The following is a 25028-nucleotide window of genomic DNA, read 5'->3' as shown; positions in this document are numbered from 1 at the left end:
AGTCCCCAGCTAAGGGATGAGCCCGTTGTCCCAGGACCACAAATACCAACACTGCTGTGGGACAATTACTATTTAAACCCCAAATCTGTCATGGGGTTGCGGGTGGGTGTCTGTGCGGGCGGCAACTGGCCTTGCGAGTCAACCAGAATAAGGGCCAATATTAGTGGCCAGGAAAAAGTCAGACATAATTTGGTATGCATCTACTGTCGCATTTAATATATTGTGTGCCTATTCTGACTGTATCTGCATATCAAATAATGTAACAGTGTTTGGCAGGGAAACACTGCAGCAAAACATTTTCTATGCAGATACAGTTGCAATTACATGCAGAATATAGGCATGCTGTATAGCATCGAAATCAGCAGAAGCTGCTTGTGCATCTGATTAGCATATCAATGCAAATAACATGCATTCGACAGGAGATGAAGTGCAAAAATGTACAGGACATGACCTAATTTAACAGATACAAGTATGTTTTACATTTTTAAGGTTAGAAATAAGTTTTTTATGTTTATTTGTTACAAAGGTTTTGTGTTGACTCCCATAACATTGGCCGAGTTGTACGTTTCACTTGGACAAAAACATCTGGGTCCAACTTTTACCGGCTGCTCATATTGACCTCCGACTTTTAATAAACTTGATCGCTACTACATTAGGCAACTTCGCGAAATGTCTGATATTTGCGGAAAAATCTGACATTTCACAAAATCGTCTCCCATTACATCCTAGCCCAGAATGTCAGCATGTTCTGAATTGTTTATGACAAATTATACTCGATAGACGCCAGTCCCGGCCCCGTAATGGCAGTCCACCCCCGATGGTGTCCTTGGGTACAATTTAGGTAATAATACCGCTGCAGATTACAAGAGGGTGAATGAGACGGCAGAGTTGGGCGCGTCAGTGTAATTGTACTGGGCTGTTTCTAGAACTGTTCCGTACTTTCCAACAAAACGGTGGAAATGAAACTGGAAATGACAACGCTCTGCAGCTGACTCTGGGAGATGGTTCTATTTTTATTTGATGTGTTCTGGATTCTCCGGCAAACTGTCAAAATCTCAAATTTATGGAGATTTTTTTTTTCCCCTACAAAATGTTTAGAGACGCAGTTTTAAATAATAGAGATGACCAGTGCATGGGTGGGGGTAGGGGCATATAAGAGGGGATGGGGCCCTCAGTCTACATTCGGCTTCCTCTGCTTTAGTGGGTGGTGTAGGTCAATGGTTCCCAACCTCGGTCCTCAAGCACCCCAACAGTACACGTCTTCCATGTCATCCAGCAGGTGCACTTACGTCGACCTGCAGCACCAAAAAAAACCCTCATATTAACCTTTTGACTGTCGACCTAATGCTATGTCGACCTTCCAACCCTGTCGACCATATACGTGCCTTGGGTGGCTGAAACAGGAAAGGGAACCGCAAGGGGAAGCGTGGGTGCAATCAGTGCGTTTTAGCGCTAGATATTGGAAGCAATTTGGCGTGAAACTGGCGGACCTCGGATTGACTTGTATACAGTGACTTGTCCCAGCAGGAATCAGGGCAGTCTGCCTTCCTCCATTATTAACTTTCGCACTTCAAACATTAGCGCGGTCAGCCTTGCCTAATGGTAACACATGGAAAGGCTTGTTTTTTTTATAACTGCACATGACCAGGAGAACTAGGGGTACCCTGCTGTGATCAGCTGACTGATTACCCCGTGTCTTTTCTACTAGCCCCGCTCTCGCTGCTAACCCTATCAGGGAACACAGTGTTACATAACAGCGCCTCCGGCAGTGCGAGGGTTAACGGGCAGCCCGAGTGTCGTCATGGAACAAGACCGAGTCATTTCTCTTGGGAAATCTAGCGGAGCGTTCAGTTGAAATCTCGCCTTCCCTTCCCCTGATTGGTGCGAACCAGGAACAGTTTGTTTGTAAGCTGCAGTTCAGGGGCATTGGCCTGAAAAACATATGTATACAATGAAAGCCGGATAGCAACGTTTGTGAGGCAGCTATTCTCCTAAACTCCTCGGCACGGCTAGCGTAGTGGTCAGCGCCGGTCTGAGGCCTTGGATTCAATTCCCCTGCTGTTTGCTTGTTTTACGCAACTTACGGGTAACATGAATGTATGGCCTTGGGCAACAAGTTGTGGCCTTGATAAGAGGTGGGGCCACCTGGGATGATATTCGCCTATTAGATAATGCGGTTATAAAGTAGATTCGATGGTGCGACTGATGACGCGTCTAATGACGCACTGAAATATGGGATACGGATGACAGGTCGACAGTGTCAATAGGCCGACACCATATGGTCATTCAAGGTAGGTCATTCTGGTTGACTCACAAAGCTGCAAATTTTTTCAGCTTTGCGACCCAACTAAGCACCGCCCACCCCACACGAACGTCCGCCCCCCCCCTCCCACGGCGAATGTCCCCGCACGTATCGAATGGATGTTTTGTATCACCGACCGTAGAATGATTTCTTAAGCTTTTACAAATCTAAGTCACTCTCTGGTGACTCGGATTTGCGGCTCCCTGGTAGGTGAACAGGGCAGGTAGCTGACATCCGGACGTCTGCTGCCCTCCCCATACAAGTCGCAGCATCCTGACAGACGTCAGCTGCCCTCCCCATACAAGTCGCAACATCCATTCGCAAACAGAGCCCGCACAAGCGCATAGATGGTTATGCTTATGCGCAGCAGCAAAACATCGATCGATCAGATCAGAATGACCTCCAAGATCAACATATATAAAAGGTTGACAGGCAAAAGGTTGACGTGACAAACTTTTTTTTAGAAATTTGGGGGCTTTTTCATACTTTACCATCCAGGTGGGTCCGATCGGGAATGGTAAAGTGCGCCAAGCGAAGCGAGCCATGCGAGAAGACTCGCGACACTTATATCGGCTCCATATGCTCAGGCGTCAACATTGACACCAGAAAAAAAAAGCGTCCATACTGCGGACATTAATATCAACGCCTCACATACTCTCCACCATTTCTCGTCCCGCGGCTTCCCTCCCGTTATTGGGTATTCTGCCGGATTTACTTACTAATCCTGAGCGTCTGAAGAAAGGTGAAGCTTTGATTCAGGCGGTTACATAACAGCCAGACTTTGTGAGGACGCAGTGAATTGAGGAATTAGCGGTGCAGTGAAAATCCATTACAGCCTGAAGCCAGGGCCTGACTTCAGCTATGGCCTGCAACACTTAATTGGGCGGAACAGTGCATCGCAACACAAGGAGGCATTTGGCAGAGGCCCGTGCTCAGCTGGAAGCTGAGGTTACGAGGTTTCTATCCTGTAACTGGAGCAGATTTTGTGTTTTATTAGTGGTTAGAAGTGTAGTTCCCCTCTCGGGGGTCATTGGGTCATGCTAGCGGCCATGTTGTTTGCAGAAACCTATCTTAAAGCGTTATGTGTCATAGCAGGGCTATTTTTGTGCAGGCTCCAGCAGGAACTGTGGCCCTTATTCTAGTTCACTCTTTTTGACAAAATATTTCTTAGATGGACAAAACCATGTGCACTGCAGGTGAGGCAGGTGTAAAACCCCACCCAAATCTAATTATCTCTGTACAATTAACACCTGCCCCACCTGCAGTGCACATGGTTTTGTCCATCTAAGAAATATTTTGTCAGAAAGAGTGAACTAGAATAAGGGCCACAGTTCCTGCTGGAGCCTGCACAAAAATAGCCCTGTGTCATAGTAATAATAGTTATCATCTGTGGTATCTTTGTTGTGGGACCACAGTTACTTTTTTGGAACATAATGCCGGTACTTCTGGGTAAAGTGCTTATCTGGACCAGTCGTAAAGTAAAATTGTATATTATTGAGCCTTAAGGGTGAATTAAAGCTTATTTGCATTGATAAAGTCAGACCTTCACTCATGGTATATAAAGAACAGAAATATATTGCCCCTGATTTTAAGATTCAGTTTTATTTGTTGGTATATATTATTTTTATTTACTGTAAAAGGTTCCTTTATATACATAGTTGAAGACTTTGAGCAGGTAGAATCTGGAGGTGGAGGTACTGTACCATGGGTAACTGCAATCAATTGTGCATTTGGCAGTGGAAGATGGGGCCATTGTGACACAGTGCACAGCGAAATGCGTCACCACATACCTGCCCCAACTGCTTTGCTGCAATTAGCAGTGTAAGGCTGTTCCACCGGATACCGCATAGGTAATAATCACAGATGCACTTACATATGCGATTATTATCACAAAGGACAGCTCTTGCATTAAGAGCTGCCCTTTGCGATGCAGCTGGCAATGTGGCAGCAGGTCCCCAGTGGTTCTCCCTCTCCTCCTGTGCCAGGGCTAGGGACTCTGCGGGCTCCACCTCCTCCCTGCACCCGGAAGTGGAAGTACGGGGCTAGGGAGGAGGTCACTGGTCCCAGCAGCACAGCAGGAGGTCAGGGGGTGGGGGTGGGGGGGGCGTTGCACATCTGTACGGGGTGGAGGGGGTCGGTGTGGGGAAGTGGGGGTTGCTATAAGAAGCCTATAGGCTTCTATGGGGTATCGCCCTGCTTTGCATACCCCTGTCGCGGTAACCCAGCGATCGGGTTTTAGTGCATTCCAAAGTGCGGTAAAAAAACCAGATAACTGGGGTTTTTTTACCGCAATTTTGTTTTATTGTATCCTGCCCTAAGGCTATTCTAATATGACATGAAACGCCTCAAAACAATATATTCCCATGTGCTTCACTGCAGAAGTGGACAGTGTGAGGGAGAGTATCCAAAACATTCCCTGAGACTTGTAAAGCAGTAAAGCGTATTCAATAAATGGAAACAATAAATGTTTACAATGTATATAAATGACCACAATGACAACAATAATATGCTGAGTCAGCACAGTTGCACCACTGTACCCACTATATGGCCTTTTGACACATGGAACCTTTTCTGTGTGACCTCAGTAAAGATGTCTTCCTGGGTTGCGTGAGCAGGGCAGCGTTCCCAGAATCCCTCACTGCACGGCAAATTGCATTTCATTTGTGGTTTATATTGTTTCCTGTGCTCCTAAAGAACACATTGCTTGCACCACTTACATGCTTCATAAACTTCTCCATTGTGTTTTTACTTAATATTACGTATTATCGTAATCATTATACAAATGTGAAATACCACATTTCACAATGTTCTGTCGCCATTTTCAACGGATTCCCTCTGTGCTTGCCTACAGCTCACATTAATGTGGAGATTTATCAAATCTCAGAGAAAGAGATAAAGTGAAGTTGCCCGTAGCAACTTCACTAGACCAGTCATGTCCAACCTGTGGCCCTCCAGCTGTCATGAAACTACAAGTCCCATCATGCTTTGCCACAGTTTTGCTATTAGGGAATGCTAAAACTATGGCAAGGCATGCTGGGATGTGTAGTTTCACAACAGCTGGAGGGACACAGTTTGGACATGCCTGTGCTAGATCAATAGTAGAAGCGGATTGGTTGCTAGGAAACTTCCATAATTGAACTTCTCAACTTGATATTCTCCAATATTTAAATAAATACCCCCTGTAAATATGTCATAGGCCATTGAAATAATAACGTGTGGCTTTCGTTATGTTGCAGGGGAGCGGACCCAATGTCACATGCTGACACAATGACTGTGAGACGGGCGGCGGAGGTGACCAGGAATCAGTATCGCGCTGTGCACCAGTCAAGCTGCAGGTAAGGACTGATCATTATTGCAGCAATGGGGTGGGAATGGTGGTCGAGTCTGCCCATGGCAACCAATCAGCTTTGAGGTAACATTTATCAAGTCCAGTTTACAAAATTATACTTAGCAGCTGATTGGTTGCCATAGGCAACTTCTCCACTGGCTCACTTCTCCACTCTTTTCACTGCTTCATAAATATTTTCCTGGAGATTTGTACACGCATAGATAGAAACATGGTACAGTGCGAGAGTTGTGAGAGAATCGGGGCCCGTGCACACAGGCCATATCCTTACTTATAATGTCCTTGCCTTATAATTGGGAACAGCATAATAATAAGACATGACTGGGTAGCCAGAGAGGTGAGACTGCTTACACCCTACAGGTAAGAGGTCAGTATCACTTATATCTCTGAAGTAATTTAATTGTCACGGTCAGGCCTGCCAACAGGGGGTACTGTGGGGACTGACTTCCCAGTCCTGAACAGAGAGTGGGCCTGGTGGCAGCAGTGTTGATCGGTGCCACTAGCTGATTGTAGCTGGACCATGAGGCGGCAGCCAGTCAGGCGGCATTTTGAACACAGAGCCGGTCTCAAGCCAATCAGAACTCACAGCCTGGCAGCTAGTCAGAAGCTGCCACAGTGTCATCCCCTGATTGGATATTAGTCCACAAACTCCGATTGGCTCGCAGCTAGCTCAAGGTGCAATCAGCTGCCGCTGCTGATTAATCCCAGGCAGGGTAGGGGTCTCTGCCTAAATAGTCTGTCCTGGCCCCCCGCAATTTCTGATGGCAGCCCTGGTCACTGTTACCTCAGCATTTCGGTAACTGTTTCACACAAATAATTAACTGCATTATCTGGGCAGGACACCATTCCTCGGTAATGCATCTGACAAAGTTCTCTTCAATATATTAATTAAAACATACATTTACTTTTGAATTAACGTGTGGAATTACTTGTATGCCAACAGGTTTATTCTTGTCTTTCCCACTTTGAGGCAGGGTGAGGCTGGCATCAGGTTGTATAACTGGGAAATCACCACACTGCTAATGTACCTTTCACTTTATTAAACTTTAGTTATTCACAGCTGCACAAAATAGAGGTAATTAATCTTTCACCGATCGCAAACTTAAATGATATCTTATACTTTTCTATTTTTAGATTTTTTTTTTTATCCTAAATCACTGGGGTGGGACATTAGGAGAGGTTTATTAACTACCGTCTTCCCTGATTTTTTCCTCTAAACTGTTATTATTTATAAAACTCCACTGTTTACACAATGACTACCATGGCAACCACAGTTACATGACACATTATGTAGTCAGCAGAGATTCTTTCTAACACCCCTCTGAGCCCTATCTGCTCTGTGTACATTCCCCTCCCTTCTCCTCTCCACATTACAGGGCTGGTGTAAGGCTTCTAGGCTCCCTAGGCAGAACCTTAACTTACTGCTCCACCCCCCAACCCCACACTGCCACCAAGACCCACTGTCCAACCCCTCAAGTGAAAGTGTGGAGGAGGTATCTTAAAAGTTCCACAGCCGACACCTGCATAAAGTACAACAAGGATTTCTTCCTCATAAACATCTTTAATTTTGTGATGGTTCCCCACCGATCTTGGCGGTTAGTTCCGGCCCTGTTCACATGATAGGCTAGAAGCATAATGTTTGCACGGAGCTTGCAGCCATACTTGCCTTCCCACCAGAGGGATTTTGAAAAGGAGATAATGTTTCAAGAACAGCTAAGTTACATAATTATTATTTTTATTGAAACACCAAAAAAAATGGTGCAGGACCTAGCTAGGAGGCATCTAGATGGGAGCCCAGGCATACAATATGTACTGATGCCACTGTTCTTCTGAGTAAGAAGTTAGAACGAAGAGACATACGCGTCTCTCAGACCAAGCTTTGAATTGTCCCTGGCAGGCTGAGCTTGTGGCATAAGGATTACAAGCCATACATTAGTGTCTTTGACCATCCTGCTCTTCCTCTGTCCTCCACCGCCATTGCGGCCTGTGGTTTCTCGACCCCACCAAGTCAGGGTTTCGCCTTTTTTTCCATTGTGCTTTGGAAATTTGGAGCCAGGAGATGTTAGAGTTTACTGCGGCTTCGCGTGGTCTGACTGGTTGCTGACTCACACACTAAAAAACTAAAGTTCGGAGGATGCTCCATGTGACTTCCTCCTCTTCTCAGTAAATTGCGGTTCCCAACTGCAGGAAGTGATAAAAGTGGATGTTTGCAGAGTTCATTAACCCTTTCATGTGAGTCTATGAACAGTCACTCACGCTGCTGAAAATAGCTCCCAGCTACTCAAGTGGTTAAAGGCAGACATTTAAAGACCAAGCAAAGACACATAATTATAGACCGAAGGCTGAAAGATATACCTTAAATAGTTGGAGCAGTTATAAATAATTCCACCATGACAGTGGTTCTCAACCTCAGTCCTTAGGACCCCACACAGGTTACGTCTCCAGCCACGGATCCACAGCCAAACCACTGCAGGTCGCCTTGCTAAGGACTAAAGAAAATAATCCTACGCCAATATGAAAATAACTAATATTAGCAATTGGACGGTCTTCACATCATTTAATAATAAAGTATGACATATATAAAAATAAAGTATAAAACCATGGTAACGGTCAATAATGAATGAAATGTCCACCCACGCTCACAATTATATATATTGTTGGAAAGTCCGTTCCTATAAGTACCCAATTGTTGGAAAACAGTGAGCCTTATTCTGGTTCACTCTCAGAGGCAAATTCCTTCTCAAATGGACAAAACCATGCTGCACTGCAGAGGGGGGGGGGGGGGGGGGGGCAGATGTAACATGTGCAGAGAGAATTAGACTTGGGTGAGTTATTTTGTTTCTGTGCAGGGAAAATTCTGACTGCTTTATTTCTACACTGCAATATAGATCTCACTTTGAAGAAAAACCCCACCCAAATCTAACTCTCTCTGCACAAGTAACATCTACCCCCCCCCCTGCAGTGCACATGGTTTTGTCCATTTGAGAAGGAATTTGCCTCTGAGAGTGAACCAGAATAAGGCCCAGTGTAAGGATGGATAGTTACCGCCCCTTTACGTGCTTGGCAAGAAGCAGGTGACCATTCAGTATCCACGTGGTCAGCCCATGCTGGAAATAATAACCGATATCCACTGGAATTTGTGATGAAGGAAAATGTGGAACTATGTCCCTGGTACCAGATGGTATCTGTAATTACTCAATCTGCAAGTTCCTGCAGGGTGAATATGGGGGAATATGATCTACCTTTGAAAAAGCTACCAGGTGTAGTGAAACGCGTCAGTGATTGCTGCTACACCCACAATCCACGTTAACTCTTGGAATACAATCTGAACCAACCTTACAGGATTTTCCCTGAAGCATGGTGAGCGCAGCAAGCCATGCGAAGGGACGCGATGCTACGTTTCAGTGTCCATGTCGACATTCGGGTAAAAAAAAAGTGAAAAACCCCATGTCAACCTTTTAACTGTCGACCTTCCCCATGTCAACCTAAATATTGTGTCGACAGAATGACCCTGTAGACCTAACCTATGTCGACCTTCCTGCATGTAGATCTTCAGTCATGTCAACCTTCATGCATGTCGACCTAATTGGTGTCTAGCCAATGATCCATACCCATTTAAACTTACTAACTTGCTGTATCTTTATTTCCACTAGTAACTGTGCCGTGTAATTAGGTAGAAATGTATCAAACCTTCCAAAGAGTTGGCAACTTCTCCACTCTTTACCCTGCTCTATTACTGACCAGGCAGTGGGCCAATCAGAGATGGGGGCCAGGGCTTTGTGGATCATGTCTGTGGGGCGGTGCTAGGGAAAAATAAATAAAAATCTTTAGGTGGCCTCTGTGCCACCCATGGGGAAAAACCAACTGGTTCTTTGGTACTTTATCCCTCTTTACTTTATGTCTCATATATACTTTTTTTTTGGTCCAGCAGACCTTGTCATTTTCAGTCAATGATTTCAGAAAAATGTAGTACATCTATATGACCTAAATACAATATTCTTTGTGTCTCCTCACCACAGGGCGACGCCTGAAGGTAAAGAAAACTCTGGGACTTGGAGAAAACTTGAACCCCTCCAGCTTCTCCTGAAAATAAAAAATTGTGCCCTCAAGAAACTTCTCCCAATAAAATATAATCCAGAACTTTTCCCGGAAAAAAGTCCTCTCGGAAGCCTGGAAAACCAGCCAGGATATCGTCATACAAAAGGATTTTCCCAGAACATGCTGAGCAACAAAATGATCATCAATGACCCAGTGATGGAGCTGAATGTGAAGGACCCAGGACTTATCCTGAGGAAACAGCTGGAGATCACCAAGACGTCTTCGTCACCCCAAAAGATTGCACTTAAGAAGACGTCAAGCATTAAAGATAAGATCTCCGTGTTCGAGGGCAAAAAAGAGACTCAGTCCCCGATACTAAGCAGGAAGGAGTCCATGCAGGTGAAGAGGCAAGATTCCACCAGCTCCTCATTTAGTGACACCAATGTGGACAATGGGAAAATCCACCAGAAAGGTAGCATTAAACGGATGTTTAGCTTGGAAATGGACAATAAGGACGTTGACCGGAAAGACTTTATAGCAGTTGATAAAAAGGCAGAGAAAGAGACTATCCTGAGTACAGAAAGGCTTCAGGAGCAAGTTCTTAGCCCAAAGAAAGACCAGGCAACGGTATTAAGCCACGTAAAGAGGTTTGAACGCTCATTAAAGGATGGTCCAACAGAGGGTCTACCACAGTTACCAGGGACCTATTACTCTCCTCAGTGTTTGTTGGACTCCGAGAACCAGGAGAACAGAGTGGGCTCAAAGTTAAAATGGGGGTCAGATACTGAGAACACAGAACCGATATTTGGGAGGGTGGGGGAGGGGAGGAGATCTAGAAGGACAAGCAATGCAGAGAATTTATATACGGAACCTGGTGCACCCGAGAAGAAGCTGCCTATAAACCCCTTACCCAAACCTCGAAGGACTTTCCGTCATGAAGGGGAGGTGGGTCAGGAGAAAACAGGTCTACGGAGGATGAATAGAGACTTGCCGCCACTGCCTTGTATACCCCCGCCGCCTCTCCCGACATCTCCACCACCCTCAGCGGTCAGCAGAAGACTTTGGAATAGCAAACACAGAAACAATGGAGACCACAGGTACTTCTATATTACTGTTTTATGTACTGATATGATGATGGCATGAGATATTGTCCACTCAGTTGTGGTGTATGGGCAACCGGATGGATGCGGCACTGTGCAGTGTTTTGATGAAAGGAAGGAGGGATTGTTCCACAATTCATTATATCGTTCTGAGGTGTATTGCAGATACGATATATCTGACTGTTGGCCAGGACATTGATCTAGTGTGTACCTGGCAATATAGTAATATTAACACTAGGAAGTAACAGTAATAGTAGCACTCAATAGAGAGTAATAGTAGCACTCAATAGAGAGCAATAGTAGCACACAATAGGGAGTAATGGTAATAGTAGTACCAGGGCCGCCAACAGGGGGGTGTTGCGGGTACAGCTGTCCCGGGCTCCGGACTCTGAAAGGGCATGGGCAGCAACCCACCCCCCCCTCCCCCCCCGCAACTACCTCCGCTGTGCTGCCTGCTTCTTTAATGCAGGACGCCGGCGGGCAATTAAAATGCTTCACTGTTTTGAGCCAATCTAAGTTTGTGTACCGACCAATCAGAGCGGCTGCCGGTACATGAGCTCTGATTGGCTCACAAGCCAGTGCTATATTTTAATTGGCTACCGTCATCCTGCATTGAAGAATCTTGTGCATTGGGACCTGCAGCAGGAGTCAGGCGATAAGTGAAGGGGGCCCAGAGGGGCCCAGACTGGAAATTAGTCCCGGACCCCAAATTTTCTAGTGGCAGCTAAGAGTAGTACTGATGAGGGAGCAATGCTAATAGTAGTACTCATCAGGGAGCAATGCTAATAGTAGTACTCATCAGGGAGTAAAAGTAATAGTAGTACTTATCAGGGAGCAGTAAAAATAGTACTACTAATCAGGGAGTAATAGTAATAGTAGTACTCAACAGGGAGTAATAGTAATTGTAGTACTAATCAGGGAGCAGTAGTAATAGTAGTACTCATCAGGGAGTAGTGGTAATAGTAGTACTCATCGGGAGTAGTGGTTATAGTAGTACTCATCAGGGAGTAATAGTAATAGTAGTACTCATCAAAGAGCAATAGTAATATTAGTTATCATCAGGGAGTAGTAGCAATAGTAGCACTCATCAGGGAGCAGTAGTAAAAGTAGTACTAATCAGGGAGTAATGGTTATAGTAGCACTCATCAGGGAGCAGAAGTAATAGTAGTACTCATGAGGGAGTAATGGTAATAGTAGTACTCATCAGGGAGAAGTAGTAATAGTAGTACTTATCAGGGAGTAATGGTAATAGTAGCACTCATCAGGGAGTAATGGTAATAGTAGTACTCATCAAGGAGTAATTGTAATAGTAGTAGTACTCATCAGGGATTAATGGTAATAGTAGTACTCATCAGGGAGTAATGGTTATAGTAGTACTTATCAGGGATTAATAGCAATATTAGTACTCATCAGGGAGTTATAGTAGTACTCATCAGGGAGCAGTAGTAATAGTAGTACTCATCAGGGAGTAATGGTTATAGTAGTACTCAACAGGGAGTAATAGTAATAGTAGTACTAATCAGGGAGCAGTAGTAATAGTAGTACTCATCAGGGAGTAATGGTAATAGTAGTACTCATCGGGGAGTAATGGTTATAGTAGTACTCATCAGGGAGTAATGGTAATAGTAGTACTCATCAGGGAGTAATAGTAATAGTAGTACTCATCAAAGAGTAATATTAGTTCTCATCAGGGAGTAATAGTAATAGTAGCACTCATCAGGGAGCAGTAGTAATAGTAGTACTCATCAGGGAGTAATGGTTATAGTAGCACTCATCAGGGAGCAGAAGTAATAGTAGTAGTACTCATCAGGGAGTAATGGTAAAAGTAGTACTCATCAGGGAGCAGTAGTAATAATAGTACTCATCAGGCAGTAATGGTAAAAGCAGCACTCATCAGGAAACAGTAGTAGTAGTAGTAGTACTTATCAGGGAGTAATGGTAATAGCAGCACTCATCAGGGAGTAATGGTAATAGTAGTAATCATCAGGGAGTAATGGTAATAGTAATACTCATCAGGGAGTAATGGTAATAGTAGTACTCATCAGGGAGCAGTAGTAATAGTAGTACTCATCAGGGAGTAATGGTTATAGTAGTACTCATCAGGTAGCAGTAGTGATAGTAGTACTCATCAGGGAATAATGGTTATAGTAGTACTCATCAAGGAGTAATGGTAATAGTAGCACTCATCAGGGAGTAGTGATAATAGTAGTACTCATCAGGGAGTAACAGTAATAGTAGCACTCATCAGGGAGTAATGGTAATAGCAGCACTCATCAGGGAGTAATAGTAATAGTAGCACTCATCAGGGAGCAGTAGTAATAGTAGTACTCATCAGGGAGTAATGGTAATAGTAGCATTTATCAGGGAGCAGTAGTAATAGTAGTACTCATCAGGGAGTAATGGTAATAGTAGTACTCATCAGGGAGCAGTAGTAATAGTAGTACTCATCAGGGAGTAATAGTAATAGTAGTACTCATCAGGAGGTAGTGGTAATAGTAACACTCATAAGTTAGTAATAGTAATTGTAGTACTCATCAGGGAGTAATGGTAATATTAGCACTCATCAGGGAGTAATGGTAATAGTAGTACTCATCAGGGAGCAGTAGTAATAATAGTACTCATCAGGGAGTAATGGTAAAAGCAGCACTCATCAGGGAGCAGTAGTAATAGTAGTAGTACTCATCAGGGAGTAATGGTAATAGTAGTACTCATCAGGGAGCAGTAGTAATAGTAGTACTCATTAGGGAGTAATGGTAATAGTAGCAATCATCAGGGAGCAGTAGTAATAGTAGTACTCATCAGGGAGTAGTGGTAATAGTAACACTCATAAGTTAGTAATAGTAATTGTAGTACTCATCAGGGAGTAATGGTAATAGTAGTACTCATCAGGGAGTAATGGTAATAGTAGTACTCATCAGGGAGTAATGGTAATAGTAGTACTCATCAGGGAGTAATGGTTATAGTAGTACTCATCAGGGAGTAATGGTTATAGTAGTACTCATCAGGTAGCAGTAGTGATAGTAGTACTCATCAGGGAGTATTGGTTATAGTAGTACTCATCAAGGAGTATTGGTAATAGTAGTACTCATCAGGGAGTAATGGTGGTACTTGTTTCCTATCTGGGCGCCCGCTACGTTAATTGCGCACCATGCTATTCTCCGTATAAAAATCGGATCGCATCGCATCGGATACCACAAATGCACATACACGATATTAAACGATGCAATGCGATCCGATTTAATTTTTAGTGGACTGATAATGGCAATTTACCGCCCCATTACCAACGACACCACCACTATCCACGTGATCCCGAAGCGTGGCGAGCGGTGGCGGTACGCGTCCTCCGACTTTTTCATACCCCCACTATCCACGTCGGCGTGGAGTTGAGAATAGAAAGTGTGGCGAGCGCAGCGAGCCACCGAGCCCGAAGCGTGGCGAGCGCAGCGTGCCCCGCGAGGGGACGCGGATACCTGTGAAGCCCGCGAGGGGACACGGATACCTGTGAAGGTATCCGTGTCCCCTCGCAGGCTTCACAGGTATCCGCGTCCGCTCGCCACGCTTCGGGCTCGGTGGCTCGCTGCGCTCGCCACACTTTCTATTCTCAACTCCACGCCGACGTGGATAGTGGGGGTATGAAAAAGTCGGAGGACGCGTACCGCCGCCCCTCGCGGGGCTCGCTGCGCCCGCCACGCTTCGGGATAAAATTGTGCATTTTCCCTTGGGTACCAAAGTGTCTTCCCTTGATTTCCAAGTGCCACCCTTCCATCCACTCCGATCCGATACAAAATGTAGTCGGATCGGATCGGACGCCATCGTACAGCATTGTGCACCGCATGCGATGCGATCCGATTTAAAATGAAATCGGATAGCATCGTATGCCATCGTACATCATCGAGTACCGAATCCGATGCGATGCGATCCGATTTCATTACGGTGCCGTACGTAGAAAACCTGGGCGCCTAGATAGGAAACAAGTACCGTAATGGTAATAGCAGCACTCATCAGGGAGTAATAGTAATAGTAGCACTCATCAGGGAGCAGTAGTAATAGTAGTAGTACTCATCAGGGAGTAATGGTAATAGTAGTACTCATCAGGGAGCAGTAGTAATAGTAGTACTCATTAGGGAGTAATGGTAATGGTAGCAATCATCAGGGAGCAGTAGTAATAGTAGTACTCATCAGGGAGTAATGGTAATAGTAGTACTCATCAGGGAGTAATGGTTATAGTAGTACTCATCAGGGAGTAATGGTAATAGTAGCACTCATCAGGGAGTAATAGTAATAGTAGCACTCATCAGAGAGCAATGGTAATAGTAGCACTCATCAGGGAGTAATGGTAATAGTAGTACTTATCAGGGAGTAATAGTAGTACTCATCAGGGAGTAATGGTAATAGTAGCACTCATCAAGGAGTAATGGTAATCATAGTACTCATCAGGGAGTAATGGTAATAGTAGTACTTATCAGGGAGTAATGGTAATAGTAGTACTCATCAGGGAGTAACGGTAATAGCAGTACTCATCAGGGAGTAATGGTAATAGTAGCACTCATCAGTGAGCAATGGTAATAGTAGTACTCATCAGGGAGCAATGGTAATAGTAGCACTCATCAGGGAGAAGTGGTAATAGTAGCACTCATCAGGGAGCAGTAGCAGTTGTAGTATTCATCAGGGAGTAATGGTAATCGTAGTACTCATCATGGAGCAATAGTAATAGTAGTACTCATTGGGGAGTAATGGTAATCGTAGTACTCATCAGGGAGTAGTGGTAATAGTAGCACTCATCAGGGAGTAGTGGTAATAGTATTACTCATCAGGGAGTAATAGTAGCACTCATGAGGGAGCAATGGTAATAGTAGTACTCATCAGGGACTAATAGTAATAGTAGTACTCATCATCAGGAAGTAATGGCAATCGTAACACTCATCAGTGAGTAATAGTAACACTCATCAGAGAGTAATAATAATAGTAGCACTCATCAGGGAGTAGTGGTAATAGTAACACTCATAAGAGAGTAATAGTAATAGTAACACTCATCAGGGAGTTATAGTAATAGTAACACTCATAAGAGAGTAATAGTAATAGTAGCACTAATCAGGGAGTAATGGCAATAGTAACACTCATCAGTGAGTAATAGTAACACTCATAAGAGAGTAATAGTAATATTAGCACTCATCAGGGAGTAGTGGTAATAGTAACACTCATAAGAGAGTAATAGTAATAGTAACACTCATCAGGGAGTAATAGTCATAGTAACACTCATAAGAGAGTAATAGTGTAATAGTAGCACTCATCAGGGAGTAGTGGTAATAGTAACTCTCATAAGGGAGTGATAGTAGCACTCATCGGAGAGATTAGAGCCCATATAAAGTTATAAGGATGTTTGGGGTGACTCTTTGAAGTTCAACTAGTGGCACGAAGCATCAGGGAGCAGTAGTAATAGTAGTACTCATCAGGGATTAATGGTTATAGTAGTACTCAACAGGGAGTAATAGTAATATTAGTACTAATCAGGGATTAATGGTAATAGTAGTACTCATCAGGGAGTAATGGTAATAGAAGCACTCATCAGTAAGTAATGGTAATAGTAGTACTCATTAGGGAGCAATGGTAATAGTAGCACTCATCAGGGAGTAGTGGTAATATCAGCACTCATCAGTGAGTAATGGTAATAGTAGCACTCATCAGGGAGTAGTGGTAATAGTAGCACTCATCAGGGAGTAGTGGAAATAGTAGTACTCATCAGGGAGTAATAGTAATGGTAGCACTCATCAGGGAGTAGTGGTAATAGTACTCATCAGGGAGTAATAGTAATAGTCGTACTCATCAGGAAGTAATGGCAATAGTAACACTCATCAGGGAGTAATAGTAATAGTAACACTCATAAGAGAGTAATAGTAATAGTAGCACTCATCAGGGAGTAGTGGTAATAGTAACACTCATAAGGGAGTAATAGTAGTACTCATCGGGGAGATTAGAGCCCATATAAAGTTACAAGGATGTTTGGGGTAACCCTTTGAAGTTCAGCTAGTGGCACAAAGCATCTAGAGCCTTCCGTCGACCTTACATGTGCTCTCCACTGCTCCTGTCCGTGCAGACATCCTGACACCACTGGCGATGCAGGTACTTAGCCCAATTTTCAGAAGAGATTCCCGACACCATATAGCATCTCTCAATGACTCAGGCACCTAATTGTTTAATAATAAAAGAGTCTTTATTGGAGTACAGGTTCAGCTTCATTGTGAATGGGTGAGACCAGATCATTATTTTACTCTATAAATTCAGAACAAAGCGTATTATGTAACGGACAAAATTATTATTATCCTTTTGTTTTACGCTGGAAAATTGGAAGGAGCAGATGTTATTTTTGGAATCCCAAAATGGTTAATGCTAAATAGCTCTTTTAATGGAAGTGAGTGAATAAGAGGGAAAATGCATTCTTCTATTCCTTATGGGTTCTTGCAGCCATAAATCCTTGTATCACTATATAGAATAGTTTTATGTCTCCTGCCCAGAAAGGTGAGGCTAAGGAAGTTCAGAAGTAATCACATGCCAATATCCAGTGGCGTAATTTCGTCCCAGTTGCCTGGTGGCACGATAAATATTGGTGCCCCCCCAAATAGCTCAATCAGTAAGGTGTCTGTCTTCAGTAAGACAGGTCATGGGTTCGAATACAGGGTGTGAAACTTGCAAAAATGATGTTAGGAGGAGGAGTCAGCCACAGAAGTGATATCAACTGCTTTCAATTAACTGATTCAAACTCGCAGGGGAGGAGAGGTGCCCCCTTGTGAGCAGGAGCCCGGTGGGAGAAGACTCCATTGCCTCCCAGAGTTACGCGTCTGCCAATCTCTATGCCTGCCACGGAACTCTCATCACTGTTCTGCCATCCGTGCCTTTAAAGTGGCAATAGCAGAGTTTTGGCAATTGTAGATTGTAGCTTGCCGCAGCGTCTGTGGCCGGGAGTCAGGACCCGCAGATCTACCTGTTTGCGGTCCCGGCGTACCTCCTGGCTCCTGCTAATGAAAAATGTCCCTCACAAAATGTCCGCCCCTTTACAGCAGACAGTTTATAAGGATGCTAGAGGAGGCAGCGGCCTCTTTTAGCATCCTTAAAAATGGTCTGCTGTTAGGGGCAGCCATTTTGTGAGGGTCATTTTTCATTAGCAGGAGCCAGGAGGTACGCCGGGACCGCAGACAAGTAGATATGTGGTTCCTGGTTCCAGATGCGGTGGCGGCAAGCGGAGGTGTAAGGCAGGGTTGGGTGGGGTCTTAATTTTACTGGAGGAAGATGAGCGCTGCCGAAAATTTTGTTGTTACGCCACAGACCATGATGTGTATTGTCCTTTTCCTGTGGTCGATATGTTGGTATAAAAATATTTTGCCGTGTCATTCAATAGCCGTGCGATTATCTCTTCCTGTCGAACCAGTTCTCTCCAGCGGAAAACAATATCTATTTTCATGTACAGAAATGTAATCTTCTCTAACACCGCTTGTCTGTGGCCACCAGGAAGTCGTATGAATTTGAAGATTTGCTCCAGTCTTCAGAGAACGGCCGGGTAGACTGGTACGCGCAGACCAAGCTGGCCCTTACACGCACTTTATCTGAGGAAAACGTCTATGAAGACATCTTAGGTAAGGCTGCAGGTTAAGAATAAAGGGGCAGGGGTATCAAACCTTGGCGAGAGATAAAGTACCAACTAATCAGCCCCTGTAATCTTTCAAACACAGCCTGTAAAATGACAGTTAGGGGCTGTTTGCTCTGTACTTTATCCTCTCTTCACTGCCTTTCTCGCTAAAGCTTGATACATGTCGCCCTAAATATGATAGGCATACTTGTAAAGGTTTGTAGCATTGTTTGAAATATTATGTATGAGAATATTATGTCAGAACCGACAGCAGAATACAGGAGTATTTTTTCCCTCCCTCAACGCCTGCCGCAAACCCTAAAATGCTACTACCACAGCCTAATCCTATTCCCCCCCTGCCTTCTACAGCCTAAACCTAACCCTCCCCTCCCACAGCCTAACCCTAACCCTTCCCTCCCACAGCCTAACCCTAACCCTCCCCCTCTGCAGCCTAACCTCAACCCCCTCTCCCATAGCCTAACCCTAACGTCCCCCTCCTGTACCATAACGTCCCCCTCCCAAATCTAGCAACAGTCCATGTTTTCCAGGCCACCTGTGGATCTGTAGAATGTGTCAGTTAGGAATGGATGCAGCACATGTTTGAAAATGTGACAGTTAGTATCAACTTCACCTGTGCACCAGCTAGGTGGTATGGGAAATGTGACAGTTAGTATCAACTTCACCTGTGCACCAGCTAGGTGGTATGGGAAATGTGACAGTTAGTAATGACTACACCTGTGCACCAGCTAGGTGATCTGGGGAATGGGACAGTTAGAACTGACTGCACCTGTGCACCAGATATGTGGTCTGGTAAATGTGACATATAGTAATGACTGCACCTGTGCACCAGCTAGGTGGTATGGGAAATGTGACAGTTACTAATGACTGCACCTGTGCACCAGATATGTGGTCTGGTAAATGTGACATATAGTAACGACTGCACCTGTGCACCAGCTAGGTGGTATGGGAAATGTGACAGTTACTAATGACTGCATCTGTGCACCAGATATGTGGTCTGGTAAATGTGACATATAGTAATGACTGCACCTGTGCACCAGGTAGGTGGTATGGGAAATGTGACAGTTACTAATGACTGCACCTGTGCACCAGATATGTGGTCTGGTAAATGTGACATATAGTAATGACTGCACCTGTGCACCAGCTAGGTGGTATGGGAAATGTGACAGTTAGTAATGACTACACCTGTGCACCAGCTAGGTGATCTGGGGAATGTGACAGTTAGTACTGACTGCACCTGTGCACCAGATATGTGGTCTGGTAAATGTGACATATAGTAATGACTGCACCTGTGCACCAGCTAGGTGGTATGGGAAATGTGACAGTTACTAATGACTGCACCTGTGCACCAGTTAGGTGGTCTGGAAAATGTGACATATAGTAATGACTGCACCTGTGCACCAGGTAGGTGGTATGGGAAATGTGACAGTTAGTAATGACTGCACCTGCGCACCAGCTAGGTGGTATGGGAAATGTGACAGTTACTAATGACTGCACCTGTGCACCAGATATGTGGTCTGGTAAATGTGACATATAGTAATGACTGCACCTGTGCACCAGCTAGGTGGTCTGGGAAATGTGACAGTTACTAATGACTGCACCTGTGCACCAGTTAGGTGGTCTGGAAAATGTGGACTGTTGGTAGATCTTGAGGATCGGTTTGGCTAGCTCCGGCCTAACCCTAAACCCAACCTCCAGGAGCGGTCAGGATCTGTGATCTCTAGTAACATGGGAGCACATTTAAGATTCCAATAGTAACATGGCTGTACCTCTGTGATATCTCTAGTAACATGGGAGTAATTTTATGACATCACTAGTGACATCATTAGTCACGTGGAAGCATATTTGCGATGTCACAAGTGACATGAGAGTCCCACTATGATATCACTAGTGACATGGAAGCACATTTGTGATGTCACTATTGACATGGAAGCACATATGTGATGTCACTAGTGAATATGTAGCCTGCCTTCTCATGACTAATGTAAATGTCACAAAACATAAATATATACCTGTGTATGTTATAAAGCCGCCAGTTCAAACACTGCACCAATTTCTACCTGTAAATAACTTTTATACTCCCATAAAGTAGCATTCCCGCCGTACGGCGCTTCCCCTGCGCGGCTTTGCAGAACGGACGGGTAGCGGCATCTTGTATAAAATGATATTCCCGGCTCTTTGTCCCGTTTAGTTTGAGAAACAGAAAAAACAATAAGAGTCAGCATCGCATTACCTCTCCCCGACCAAAATCAACAGAATTAAACCCAAACCTGTGTTCCCCAGCGACGTTATGCAAACAGGAATTCCTTGTATTGAGCACTTGGCCGGCTCTGGTTAAACCTCCTGTTTGCTACACAAACCCCTCTTCCCGTCATGTTAATATGGACATGTGAACTTCTTGTACATGTGTGTGAGGACAATGGAGCCGATTCAGACCTGTTCGTTGGCGCATACTCGCAGCCTAGCAAACAGTTCATTGCCGGCTGCCCTGCCGAATGCCCAGCCCCACCACCGGCCGCACCGCTCGCATCCCCTCGCTAACACGCACATGACCATCAAATGATTTTTCTCCCCTTTGGAAATAAAAGTCAGTCTGAACTGCCGGAGATGGCTGAAAGGTGGGCAGGCATCGACCCGCCTGTGTACCCACGGGAACACTTATCGTTTTCATGGGGACGCAGGACTCCTGCTTCAGGCTCTGATACTACAGGTTCTACCAGAAGAGGTGAAAATTCTGAGGCCTCGTTTTATTTATTTTACTTCTCATTATTTCTGTGAACCTTATCGTCTCATGTTTAATGGGATCTTATTGAGCTGATATTTCCTTATGATATGGTCTGATGCGGCTACATGTGATTGAGCTGACATTTAAGAAATGATTGCCCCTGATGAAATCCGTTTAAGGACGAAACGCGTCGGATATTTCTTCTTGACTGTGAAAATAACATCGGTACTTATTTCCTAGCACGGCGCCCATCGCATAAGATTGTATGCCTTAAGGTGCCCATACACGTTACAATTATTGTATACAATATCGCATCTCATAGCATATCGGTTTTGCGATGAGATCAGATGAGATAAGATCTAGTACAAAAAGTATGTGCAGCACAGACCTTTTCATACCCCCACTATCCACGTCGGCGTGGAGTAAATCTCTATACAGTGTGGCGAGCGCAGCGAGCCACCAAGCCCAAAGTGTGGCGAGCGGACGCGGACTACTTCACATGTATTCTGCGTCCGCTCGCCACGCTTCGGGCTCGGTGGCTCGCTGTGCTCGCCACACTATTTAAATTCAACTCCACGCCGACGTGGATAGTGGGGGTATGAAAAGGTCGGAGGACGCGTACCGCCGCCCCACGCGGGCTCGCTGCACTCGCCACACTTCGGGTTGGCATCAATAGTGGGGTGCCGTTAACAATGAGGGGGGCATTTCACCCATGAGGGGGGGGGGGGTAGCAATTAAAATTGGAGTTTTGTGGGCTTTTTACATTGGAATAAATGTAAAATTGGGTCTCAGGGACCATTTCACATTGATTCCAATGTAAAAATCTTGTCGATTGCATCGCATGCATATTATGCCGCACAAACACATAAGATGCATGCAATGCTTGAGATATCAGCCCGACACATACAATCTAGATCGTGGGCGCCGTGCTAGGAAATAAGTACTATAACATCTGAAGAATCTGTTGGCTTGATCCTTTTAAATAAAACTTGCTGGATAAGACTTCTGCTTCACATTCTGGATATTGGGAAGTCTACTTCACTTATAACAGAACCTATTGTGGACATTAACTCTTAGCGCCAATACACTATTGTTTTATCTGTTGTTGTTTTTTCCCCCACCTTCAGGGATTCCAAGTGTATGGGCCGCTGTTAAGATTATACAAAAAAAATCCCTTTATAGTGCGAATTGGAATAGAGTACATTTAAGGTCGCCCCACCTGTGCATGACCTCATTATTGTGTGCCTGCAACACGTCCCCTTATGATGACACTGCTGTAAAAACTGGTAAAGCCATCTTATGTCTGAAAAAGGGACCAACCCAGGAATTTCCCGGGTCTGTGGAGTAGTGTGAATGGGGGTCTCGAACTAAAGCCCGGGATTTTGCAGGAAAGAAGTTCAGTGAAATTCCCGGGTCGTATGTCTGAAAGAAAAGACTGTGCCAATGGCGACATGAATACAATGTTTCCCAGTCAGGGCATGCTGGAATATTTGTAGACCAACCTCTAAGCTAAAGGCTTCCTAAAGTGCAATTACTGTAGGTCAGATATTTCTAACTCATGACACAACTTCCTGTTGTGCACTAATTATAGCCGACTCAGTTTCCTACATAGCAGCGAGTGAGGACAGAAAGCGAAAAACTAGGTGATAGAAATATATCTACTGTATAGAAATATATATATATTTTTTCAAATCTTTCTTTTTTCATGTTTTAGAGCAGATGATCTGCTTCAGATGCTTTGCAAGAATTAACAAAGGCATACTTTTGAATTTTAGAACATAATGATCCACAATATCTAGTTATATTGTTAATGATTTTTGCATCAGATGACCACTTACGTGTCCTCTTTTGAGTGTAATTGTAAATGATCACAATACAAGACCACCTGGCTAGTGCACAGGTGTAGTCATCACTAACTCAGATTACCAGACTACCTAGCTGGTACACAGGTGTAGTCATTACTAACTGTCACATTTCCCAGACCCCCTAGCTGGTGCACAGGTGTAGTCATTACTAACTGTCACATTTCCCAGACCCTCTAGCTGGTGCACAGGTGCAGTCATTACTAACTGTCACATTCCCCAGACCCTCTAGCTGGTGCACAGGTGCAGTCATTACTAACTGTCACATTCCCCAGACCCTCTAGCTGGTGCACAGGTCTAGTCATTACGAACTCACATTTCCCAGACCCCCTAGCTGGTGCACAGGTGCAGTCATTACTAACTGTCCCATTTCCCAGACCCTCTAGCTGGTGCACAGGTGCAGTCATTACTAACTGTCCCATTTCCCAGACCCTCTAGCTGGTGCACAGGTGCAATCATTACTAACTGTCACATTCCCCAGACCCTCTAGCTGGTGCACAGGTGCAGTCATTACTAACTGTCACATTTCCCAGACCACCTAATTGCTGCAGTATACGGTCAATAGGTCAACAAGGGAAAAGACGACATGCATGAAGGTTGACATGGGGTTAGGTTTTAGGTCGACACATGCATTAGGTCAACATTCAAAAGGTTGACATGGGGCGCTTCACCTTTTTTTTTTATCGAGTGCAGGGAGCCATGCAAGGGGACTTGTGCAACGTTACATGTCCATTTCAACTGTGTCGACATTCGGGACAAAAAAAGTGAAAAATCCCATGTTGACCAAATGATGGGTCAACCTAATGACTCTGTCAACCTTACCCCATGTCGACCTTGCTCTTGTCGATCCTATGACCCATACCCTTTGCTGCACAAGTGCAGTCATTACTGTCACATTTTAAGAACCGTGCTGCTTCCATTCCTAAATGACACATTCTACAGATCCCCAGGTGGTCTGGAAAACATGGACTGTTGCTAGATCTCAAGGACCGGTTTGGTCACTTCTAAACTAGATTACTACATACTCAAGTACATTGCCTACCTGACCCTCTCCATGTGGGAGAAAATGCTCTGTTCCTGGACTTCCCTGGTAATGTAGGATTGCCAGCACCTGTGGGGAGCTAGGTAAAGGTGTCACCACAGGTGATGGCAATCCTACATTACCAGGAAAGTCCAGGAACAGAGCATTTTCTCCCGCATGGAGAGGGTCAGGTAGGCAAGTATGGACTATATAGATATAGATACACGTACCATCTTTTAAACCGGGATGCTCATGGATTACACCGGTTCTGTGGCTGATATCATTAAAACCAGCCACAGAACCTGTGTAATGCATAAAGTGTCCTGACCTTAAAGGGATAGTACAGTAAGCCTCCGACCACTGTGTGCTGAAGCCCAACCTTTATATTTTGTATATATTACTAATTATTACAGCTGAGTTGTGACATATATATATATATATATATATATATATATATATATATATATATACACGTTCCCACCATCACCATTATTACCATCAGCCCCATTAGAGGCCGGCATTAAACAACAGCTGGGAAGCCACAGGTTGCCTAACCTTGTACTAACAGGATGCAGCGCAGAGACACAGCCGCCCTCCCCTATTACTAGCAGTCAGTAACCCGGCCACGTCCCTCCCCAAGACAAGGTTTCTTATTTCCCTACCTGCTTTCACTTCCTGATCCTGTCACGAGCAGGTGAGAATCTGTATGGGGAGCACCATGGCAAGGAACAAAGGTAAGACCTATAACACAGGAGGAGGGGGGTACAGGAATGCCAGGTGTATATTTCAGTGTCCTGTTGACTTTTGCTGTGCACCCCCTACCTTAAAAACCCAGCCCCTCACCTGCCAGGTGAGACCAGTCCCGTCACCAGACTCCTGCAGCACTGAGATTACTGAATCGAAAGTTCAGTCATAAACTTTTCATTCACAACAACTATAAAGAAAGAGAAGTTGTCACTTGTTGTCTGAGTGGGGGGGTTATGTGTGATTCATAG

The 25028-nt window shown here is 44.6% G+C and overlaps 1 protein-coding gene across 1 annotated transcript in view; it reads left to right on the top strand.

Moving 5' to 3' along the window:
* DENND2A (DENN domain containing 2A) overlaps nucleotides 1–25028 on the top strand; it is a 77602-nt gene that overhangs the window by 29885 nt on the left and 22689 nt on the right. Inside the window, exons 2-4 of the mRNA XM_083181221.1 lie at nucleotides 5539–5637; nucleotides 9668–10783; nucleotides 18290–18414. Coding sequence (XP_083037347.1) covers nucleotides 5552–5637; nucleotides 9668–10783; nucleotides 18290–18414 — 1327 coding nt within the window. The 5' untranslated portion in view covers nucleotides 5539–5551. The remainder of the gene's footprint in view (nucleotides 1–5538; nucleotides 5638–9667; nucleotides 10784–18289; nucleotides 18415–25028) is intronic.

This window comes from Crinia signifera, chromosome 4, assembly GCF_055691185.1.
Source record: "Crinia signifera chromosome 4, ASM5569118v1, whole genome shotgun sequence".
Taxonomy (NCBI): Eukaryota; Metazoa; Chordata; class Amphibia; order Anura; family Myobatrachidae; genus Crinia; species Crinia signifera.
Note: the sequence above shows the minus strand (reverse complement) of the source record. Positions and strands in the feature narration are given on the sequence as shown.